General features: G+C 35.3%; 2 protein-coding genes across 3 annotated transcripts; one reads left to right on the top strand and one right to left on the bottom strand.

Moving 5' to 3' along the window:
- Positions 1–1,937: 1,937 nt before the first annotated feature.
- On the bottom strand, positions 1,938–5,251 carry LOC125226470 (dedicator of cytokinesis protein 5-like). Its single transcript, XM_048130455.1, has 4 exons — positions 5,121–5,251; positions 3,814–3,897; positions 2,507–2,700; positions 1,938–1,961 (listed from the first exon to the last, which is right to left on the bottom strand). Exons 1-4 carry the CDS (start codon positions 5,155–5,157, stop codon positions 1,938–1,940), a joined length of 339 nt encoding a protein of 112 aa, XP_047986412.1. The 5' UTR covers positions 5,158–5,251.
- Positions 5,252–5,901: 650 nt separating this feature from the next.
- LOC125226664 (basic-leucine zipper transcription factor B-like) lies at positions 5,902–9,512 on the top strand. 2 transcript variants are annotated; one of them, XR_007177102.1, is made up of 3 exons: positions 5,902–6,178; positions 7,132–7,251; positions 9,494–9,512. XR_007177102.1 is itself a non-coding variant. In XM_048130715.1 (2 exons), exons 1-2 carry the CDS (start codon positions 5,999–6,001, stop codon positions 7,237–7,239), a joined length of 288 nt encoding a protein of 95 aa, XP_047986672.1. In that variant the 5' UTR covers positions 5,902–5,998; the 3' UTR covers positions 7,240–7,329. The 2 variants fall into 2 exon arrangements, 1 of the variants encoding a protein (XP_047986672.1); XM_048130715.1 differs by lacking the exon at positions 9,494–9,512 and having other exon boundaries at positions 7,132–7,329.
- Positions 9,513–10,357: the final 845 nt, after the last annotated feature.

The following is a 10,357-nucleotide window of genomic DNA, read 5'->3' as shown; positions in this document are numbered from 1 at the left end:
TTCATGTTATTTATTTCCTTGTTTTTCCCAATACACCACCACCGATTATTAATAGTGAACCATGGTGTTTACTTAAGATTGTCTTTTAGCAAGCGGTAGTAAGTGGTAGTTAACAATCTAGATTCCATCGTTCTCTCATATATTGAATTGTATAAAGAAGCGAACAGAATATAAGGGACATAAAGAATACAAAACACTTGAAGTAACTAAAAAAATGAACGCGAAAAATGAATATCGAAAAAATATTCAAGGTGACACCCTAGTCTTGAAGCAAAAAATCACTTACCGATTCCCCCAGTCGAGTTTAGCGACGAGCTTCAACCGCAGAAGTCTGGTCCTGTGTTAAAGTCCCAGCCATCCCGGCGGCCGCTGAGCAGTTCTCTCATCACTTTTGCAACAGTGCTGAGCCATTTAGAATCTCCCTTGGTAAGGGTCTACCTTGTAAAGAAGCCTCTAGTGACTATGCTATAAAAGTGAGAACCTGTTTCAGCTGCCAGGAACCGTAAAGTAATGTAGAATCTCCCTTGAAGGGTCACAGAATAAAGAGAGAAAGAGGCCTCTAGTGACTCCTTAGTCCTAAAGCAAAGCATCACTTACCGATTCCCCGTTCCTGTTAAAACCAAATTCCCATTTTAACCTATGGTATTTAAATTTAGCAGGTATCCAGCAAATGAAATAAAGTTTTGTAAGTATGTATACCTCTAAATAAGCACAACAACTACGGCCGGTTGTCGAAAAAACTCTTTCGAATATTGTCTATCTATGGCATTTGCATCTTTTGAAAACTCTCATGTGGTGTCCCAACAACGTTTGATTTTATGCCTGCATTTGGACTGAATAAAGTTTATGGCGCCATCTAGATCATTGCAAGGAAACTACTATGACATAGTTTCCGCTCTATAGTGCTCTGCAGATCTACATTTCTGCTCAGTGACAAATTATGACTCATACAAGAACAAAGCAACAGAATAAGTTAAAATGACTAAGTAAGTAATTATAAAAAAAAACACATCTAAAAAGGAATGTTTCATCCGGTGAGGCTTTCGCAATATTGCCTCAGAGTAGCAAAAAGACGACACTTTTACGAAGTTTTTTCTGCCATTAGAAACAACTCACGCCTGACCGGTTCTTACTATTTCTTTTTAATGGGTTATTTTTCTTTGTTACTTTACAGTAGATTACTTAAATAGGTTTATTAAATTGCACCCACTAGAAATCGTTAGTATAAAAGTTATGTTCATCATATTTTATTGATTTTGAGAACACATAGGTAACATAACATAATACGTTTAAGGTAATTTTTAGGTGTAGGTAGGTATCTTTCGGTTTGTTTAGGTTTATTCGGTGTACTCGTTTTTCTTTTCAACATTATTGGAAAGCTTTTTTCGTTTTTCGTTTTTTTTTTTAAATAGCCCCACTGCTGGGCAAAGGCCTCCCCTGTTTTCTGCCACTCGTCACGGCTCCGTGCATGCTCTCGCCAGCCGCCACAAAATGAGTTCAGGTCTTTCCGCCATCTCATCTTTGGTCTACCTCGGCCTCTGGTAGTTTTTCGTTATATAACATTGAAATTCGGATTAACCCCTCGAATGCCTTGTTCGTATCCGTCACTGACATTTTGGACTTTAATTAACAAATTAAAGGTCATTAATTCAGTAGCAAATTTTTGGCATCGGCGTTCCAGGAAAGATACATTAAAGGAGCGTTTAGTTTTTTTTTTAAATTTGAGTTGTCATTCAAAATGTAAATAACCTAAGCTACATTGTTATCTAATGAGCATGTTTCAGATAAACAAATACTAATAGAATATGCAAATAGATCTAGCAAGTCATGTCTTTTGTTCATTTTTGTCGTGCATAATCACATGCTAAGGTCATGAATAAATTATGTGTTCAAAGAGGCTTAGTTGGCGATTTCGGGTTTGACTTGAATTTGTAGGTTTAGTTGTCGGTAGAAATATCGTTCTACAATTACATGATGATTAGTAGGTAATTGCAATCACCTGTTATTATTCTTCAAAGGCCACACCTTTATAGCACAGGGTCAGACATACACCACATAGAGGTATGGTATGAATTTTCTGAGATGAACTTTTAGCTTTAGCCGTAACCTGTTAAACAAAGGCCTTTGTGTCTGTTGTTCACGGCGGCTAGCTCCCGTTTAAACGGCACGTGCTATAGTCTCAGTGTAGTTAAAAAGCAACTATCATGATAGTAATAAGGTTCAAATCCATAAAAAGCCCTTTCGGAGATAACACGTTTTGTCATCTTCAAAAAAAGTTAACTGCATACTGCAAACTGTTTAATAAATTTGAACCTTATTGCTATCATGATAGTTGCTTTTTAACTACACTGAAACTTTAGCACGTGCTGTGGAACGGGAGCTAGCCGCCGTCAATAATAGAAACAAAGGCCTTTGTTTAACAGATTACAGCAAAAGCGAAACGTTCATCTCAGAAAATTCATACTATAAAAAATCCCCATCTTTAAATGACTGAAAGCATACTCACCACATATAGTTTCTTCCATAATCTCGCCCATTCTCTCAGCACAACAGCAATCTCTCGAACTAGAGGGTCGTCCTTTAGTTCGGCTATGGCCGTGGGCCCGGAACCCTTTACGGTGCAGGGCCGGACTGACACCACACAGAGGGGAAATATGCCCCATGCCGATCTGTCCTTCGTGCTGAAGCCGCGGCACCATCCTGGAAATAAGTAACATAGATGTCATTACATGTGATATTACGATACAGAGGAATCTAACAGAAGGACACGCTGCGCTGACCCCAAATAAATATAATAAATATTGGGCGACATTTTACACAGATGGTTGATCTAGACTAGACTCAAACTAAGTTTCATGTAGCTTGTACAATACTATGGCAGCAATTCCCGTCAACTTTGTACAATGCCACGTCAGCAAATTTTAATTGATCCTATTTTGTTACCAACATTTAGTAATATAATTCGACTTTCGTAAGATATATACAGGATAATTGTTATAATTAAGAAAATATAGATACTAGAGAACCTTAATGACGAAATAAAACGTAATAAAATCTCAATTCATCAACAAAATCTTGGTAACAAAATAGGAATTAATAAAAACAAATTTAACTTTTCCCTTAATTTTTGTACAAAGTTGACGGGAATTGCTGATGGACGAAATGAAAATCGAATATGTACCTAAATTCGATTTTCAAAACCAATGTGATTGCTGAAGGTTAACAAGTTCTTTGTTTCAAGTTATTATGTTTAAAATACACATATATTTAATTTAAAATGGGCATTTTTAGAATTTGGGACTTTGGGGAATTAGCATAAGTTGTTAACAAAAATTAACTCGCTGTCAGTTTTGTGACAACAATTAAGCATTAAATCTGTCTAAAAATTTACTTTTTTCACATTCTGAATGTAGATTATTGCTTAAAGTTTAAACACAAAAACAATATTTTTATAGAAATTTCATGCTTAATTATTCTCACAAAACTGACAGTGAGTTAATTTTTGTTAACAACTTACGCTACTTGCCCCCCAAATTCTGAAAATGCCCAAATACAAATCAGCGTTTTAATTTTAATCCCTTTTATAATTTATAAGTCGAAAACTGATACAGATGAAACTGCTGAAGTGTATAGAATAATTTGGAGGACCTAGATCTCAACTGAACAAAGCAAGCTTGTACAATGAGTACTTGTTGACAACATAATACTTATGGAAAACATTCATACACAAATAACCAGAAACCAGAACACTATGTTTGATTGGTCAATATAAGGTCTTTATTCAAATTGTGAGCTTTATAGTGAATTATTTACCTGAGTGCTCCTCTAGTATTTGCACAGTTTCTCCTATTTCCAATGGCAACCCGGACCGAACATCTCCCTTCCAGTTGTAAACAGCTGTAAAAAGGGTTTATTTTACTTTAATAAATACAACAAGCAGTTAATAAACCAATTTTTGTACACAATGAAAGTAATTAAAAATGTTTTCTAAAACTAAGCAAAATTCAAACATAGATTGTTAATTCTCATAAAGGTCATAAATTTTGTTGGAAACTTTGTGTTTCTCGTTTTATACTTAAGTGAAGCCTTCAGCCTACAAGTTGAGTAAGGATACAATAAAAAAAAATTATAGGACATTCTTACACAGATTGACCGAGTCCCAAGCTAAGCTCAAGAAGGCTTGTGCTGTGGGCACTCAGACAACGATGTATATAATATACAAATACTTATATACATAGAAAACGTCCATGACTCTGGAACAAATATCTGTACTCATCACACAAATAAATGCCCTTACCGGGATTCGAACCCGGGACCGCGGCTTAGCAGGCACAATCCGATAATATTTATAATTTACCAACAGATGTTAGGTCATTTAATTAGGTAAAACTTATGACTGCTAAAACAGTATCTTGCTTCTAACTTCTAAGATAAATTATCTGCTTTTCTAACTGTAGGGGGTTAGGGTAATCAATTATCAATTTTGTACTTGAAATTAGTCATTCGTCTTGAAACCATGGCTACAATGAATCGGCTGATTCATTAGTTTCTATGATTTATTATTTAGAATTGCAAGTATTATAAAGGTTCATATAATTGTGGATCCTATTAATGAAAATAAAATGGTAAGAAGTGTTACAACTTGTAATATATTTTGTGATCCAATATAAAAACCTATCATAGGGATTTAATATTGGATGTGACTCAGAAAATGAGGTACAAGTATTAAGCATATATTGCAACTATCACAAGTTATATAACTTAAAAACAAGTTATTAATTTCACTGAAAACTTTTACTATAGGTACCAATATTTCTTTGTCAGGACTTTGACATCTAAAGTTCAGTAACCTGATTTAAAAATAAATCTTGATACATCATTATTCAGAATGCATGATTTAATATTGCCAAGTAATTTCTTTAATTGTTATAATTGATATTACTACTAAAAAAAAAATCCGGTAAATAATAGAGATAAACGTAAACAATATATGTATGACCATATCTCATGTATCTCGTCGTATAAACAAGAATAATTCACACATATTTTTTACGTTTCCGCTGCAATTCCGGACAGGATGTATTATATTGCCGACGGAATACATAAAAGGTTTGTCTTACCGACTGCTAATTTAGGAGACTTAGTCGGCACCCACATCCTGTGCCGCCAGAATATTAAACTTGTTCAGTTTTAAAATTTCACAGAAACATCGTAAATAGATTATTGTTTAATCAAGAATAATAAATCCCAAATATATTATTTGTCTCGGGAAAGGACAATCGAATCGACTAATAGATTTGACAAGTATATTCTGCGTGTTGCTACCATTAAAAAAGTGTATGGCTTCAATAATATACACATAAGAAAATAGATTGATTAGCAGTGCCTTAAATAGTTTGCACCACAGATAAAAACCACAACCCTAGCAGGAGAAGCACCTAACGCACGTAAGTAATGTTTAATAACTATGTAATACTGTAGTACCAATACAATAGCAAAAATATCAATTGAACTCCGATACTACACAAATAAATGCGTTATCGGGATTAAAACCAAGAACAGAGGCTTAGCAGGCAGGGTCTTCAAAATCAATCGCAAGTTTTTTTAATCAAATACCATGAAACCTTCACACCCCTATTTTCAATAAATTTTAAGTGTTATGGCTCGTGGATGATTCTACTAACGTCAAGGCTTAGGAAGCCACGCGTTTCATGAAGATAATTGGCCGGTGAACCCTACATTTTTCAAAGTTGTGCCTTTTTTACTGCCAATTTTGTTTAGTTCGGTTGGCTATATCACACCTTCCAAACTCAATGAAAATTTTTTTGTCCGTTGTAGCTGTGTTGGACTGCTGTCAACTCAGTTGTCAATTCGATCTGTCAGACTGTCATTGTCAAGCGAAGTGTCAGTAAAGCGTAGTGTTCAATTTTTATGTTTGGCTTGGTAAAACAATTTGCTTCTATTATTTCCACATTTTAAACAAATTTTTACTATAATCATGTCCGACGATTTTATACCTTTTAACCAGAGCACGCCTTTGCAAGGGAAATGGCAAGACAGGAAACAAAACCAAAGTCAACCAAGATATCAAAATAACCGATTTCAGAACGGGAATAGAAGAGGAAACAATCATAATAACAGATGGGGCAATAATTCCCAAAGGAATAGTAGTTTCGGGGTATGTAGCAGCTTTATCTATATCTTGTACCAGCTAGTACAAGAGATACAGTTGTGGGCGAAGTATGGCCCGTGGGCCACGTCCGGCCCGCAAAAGGACTTTATCCGGCCCTCTATAGGTCCTTAAAAATAGTGTGTGATATGGCCAGCACAATAGTAAAATACATTTTTGGTGTAAATCCTTCAAACTTCTCTAAAATTCCTTCAAACTTTGGCCCCAATTGAAAGATGTTTGCCCACCATTAACCTTGCTCATCCTCCTGAGCTGTGGCATCCTATATGAACTACATGGGCCCTAATTAACTCCATCTGCTTTTAGCCCTTTTTACATTAGCAAATTTTGCAACCAGTTTTTAAGTATTATAATCCTAAGATGACCGGTTGGGCCTAGTTGGTAGTGACTGTGCATGCTAAGCTGATGACCTGGGATCAAATTCTGGTAACACAGATTTGTTCCTGAGTCCTGCAAGGTGCGTTCGGGTAATTCCGAATGACATAAATGCTTGGGTAATTTCAAAAGGGGAATCTTGATATGATGGAAATAATGGTGATTTTTATGTGACTATCGGGTTTATGCCTCAATCTCATTGTGGAAAACGCACCGCAAAGCCGGTTTTGGGTTTTATCCCTAATGAGGACACCCTTCTGGCGATATTAATGCCCTTGTGGCGAAAAGTTGAAAGGCTCACCCTAATGCACCTTATGTATTTATCTATTTAACTATGTATATTGTGACTTAGCACTCATAGTACAAGCTTTGCTTAGTTTGGGGCTAAGTTGATCTGTGTAAGATGTCCCCAATATTTATTTATTTATATAAGTATGTATTTATCTATACAAGTATGTATATTGTCACCTAGCATGCATATACAAGTTTTGTTTAGTTTGGGGCTAAGTTGACCTCCAAGTTCTCTCCTGTAAGTTTGTCCTCCAATATTTTTTTTATTGTTTCAGAGTGACAGTAACAGCAGTTTTGGCAGAGATAAAAGCAATATTGATGCATATTTGCACCCTGCAATGCTAAAAGACCCTTGGGAGCACCTTCGGCAAGCTAGTCAATAAGTTTTATTTAATGTATGTTAATACTGTACCTACCTAACTTTTATTAATTAGACATAAATTATGCTTTGTAATAAAAATCTTAATAATGTATTATATTTGCATTACCACATTTTTTACCATTCTATAGATTTAGTCACCTTTGCAAAAGGAAGCCCAGAGTTACTTAGGCAGATTATCTCTAGTTGTTCTCATTTTGCTAATCATGATTATGTGCACAGACTAGGCCAAATCTCATAGCGTCGCTGCGCGTGCAAATTTCGCTATGTGTTTTTAACCTACTTTACAGGAGACACAAAAAACTGTTTATTTCGGCAATTATTGAACATAAATAAATCAATATTTTTATGGAATAAGTATTTTCACTTTTGCATACATTAAGAAATTACTTGAAATTATATTTTAGTTATTATAAGGTTAAAAAAATATTTTTTCAAAAATATGTTACATAGCGATTATAATTTGAGTCGTAAATAACCGGTATGTGTATTATACTGTGACAGTACACTTGAGTATAGGGTTTTTCCGAAATAAAGAATATTGACAAATAGATAAACGGATTGACAAGAAAGTACATAATTGTATAAGGGTTCCATTTTTCCCTTTTGATTCGAAAAAGATTTCGAAATGATTTATTTTTAACAAATATTAAAAAATAACTATTCGGTCAGAGTGAGTACTTTCAGACATAGTCTCAATAAAAAGGGAAACTAGACTCTCTGTCTCATTTATAGAGGTTATACTTGACGACAAACCCACCTACCATACACCATTTAAACAAGTTTTAAGAGAGTAGGCTAGATTTTTATAAGAAAAGCCTGCTATGTGACGCAAAACACACGATCTGGAAACATTCACGATTTCTACAAATAGTACAAAATTATCGCTATGTATGAGATTGTAAAAATCGGGCACAAACATCTAACACATCTTTTTATACAATATTTCCAAAAATATAGCTATGTGTCATAATTCACATAGCAGGCGCAATTTCAAAACTGCTGTTATAAGAAGATAATGTAGTTATGTGATTTATTGCAGTTAGCGATTATAAGAAGAACATTCAATGTATGGGCATCACATACCTACTTTTGATAAAACCTGTAATACTGAAATGAGCTCGACGCTGTTTTTGGAGCATATGTATTTAGAAATAAGGTTTAAAATGGCATTGAAAACGAAAAATCGTTAAAAATCACATAGCGAATTTTGCACGCGCAGCGACGATAGGCAGAATTATTTATAACTAGTATTGTGGACTGCAAAGAGCTTTCAGTATTTTAGTTTACTATTTTGTAGTAGCTTATAGCTATAGCTAATTATATTACCTCTATGTATTCATGGTATATCTGTAGAGGATACCACATGCTTTAGTATGAAGTTGAAGTGTCATTGCACATGTTTAAGCGACATGTTTAGTTCAGGCCACAAGATGGCACATCCTCTAATATGTACAGTCAACCAATTGGAACCCTAGGCCACTCTACAACCATGTCAAAATGACAAGCAGTAAGAGATTTCTAACAATCTGATTTATAACGTCACTATGACATAGTTCTACAGTGGCCTAGGGTTCCAATTGGTTGACTGTACGACCCCTAAAAGTGTTCCCAAAAAGTTTGTACATTTGGATCACGTCTCCGATTTTGGTAGGCTGGCATAAAAATTGGTAGGCTGATAGAGTCCATGATGCTGAGCAAGATCCACTATGTTTCCCAAAATGTCCTAGATTGTATGAAACCTTCCTTTTTTGTTACCAGATTTCTATACATTTTCGGTAACAAAAAAGGAAAATTTCATACAAACAACCTAGGATATTTTGGGAAACTTAGTGGATCTTGCTCAGCATCATGGACGACTCTATCAGTCTACCAATTTTTATCAAAATCGGAGACGTGATCCAAATGTACAGTCAACCAATTGGAAGCCTAGGCCACTGTAGAACTATGTCATAGTGACGTTATAAATCAGATTGTAAGAAATCTCTTACTGCTTGTCACTTTGACATGGTTGTAGAGTGGCCTAGGGTTCCAATTGGTTGACTGTACTAACTTTTCGGGAATTGCTGATTTATGGAACCCTTCACTTACTATCACTTCATTACCAAATATTACAAGACTTGATTACTTGCAAAAACAACATTTTTACCTTCAGAATAAATTCCAAGATAAAACAGATATAATAAATACCCTTCTAAGACTCAGTGCACAATACAATATTATAGGTAAATCCAAATAAAGTTGTTTTTACTATAAAGGACAAAGGAGGTAAACGAGCAACGGAACGGACCGCCTGATAGTAAGCGATTACCGCCGCCCAAGGAGACACGCATCACCAGAGGAGTTACAAGGTGCGTCGCAGTACGTTATTTTATTGAAGGTTTGAAAGTCATTTAGAACTTTTCATGAATATCTTGTCTTTATTTGTTTGTATGATAAACTCAAAAACTAAAACGTGCGGTTTTGACGTGTGAAGAGAGGGTTCGTATGAAGGATTAGTGTACGTAAGTACGTATAAATTTGTAAAAATTTGTATGATTATTTGAAAATTTGCTAATCATGGAGAAAATCACGCTGTCTAAAAGCGTTACTCGAAAACACTGCCCAATTAAGAGATACAATGGCTATAGAAGATTTTTTTATACTTTAAGTCCCGTGCAAAGCCGAGACAGGTCGCAAGCACAAATTTAAAATTTTGAAAAACCCTCTGACCGACGCTACGTAGCGTAGCCATGTTTCATGAAAATCGGTCCACCATGTCGCGGTCGCGGAGTGTTCTTACATTCCCGACTTTCTTTAAAAAAAAAAACTAAATCTAAATCGGTTCATCCGTTCGGGGTTCCGGAGCTACGATTCCAAAGACAGACACACACACAAACAGACAGACAGACACGTCAAACTTATAACTCCCCGTCGTTTTTGCGTTGGGGTTTAAAAATAAGAAAAAAAAGAAAGATGCGCATTAGGATCATACCAATGTCACTTGTTTTGCGTAGTGGGCCAAATCACATCTGTCACCTTGAACTACACATAAGTAGGTGTTAATTTTATTATGGTTATGACGCGCTTTTATGTGGGTACTGGTACTAAGCATACCATAATAGGTATGGTACGGACTTCCC

Source organism: Leguminivora glycinivorella, chromosome 5, assembly GCF_023078275.1.
Source record: "Leguminivora glycinivorella isolate SPB_JAAS2020 chromosome 5, LegGlyc_1.1, whole genome shotgun sequence".
Lineage (NCBI taxonomy): Eukaryota > Metazoa > Arthropoda > Insecta > Lepidoptera > Tortricidae > Leguminivora > Leguminivora glycinivorella.
This window is presented reverse-complemented; position numbering and strand designations above follow the sequence as displayed.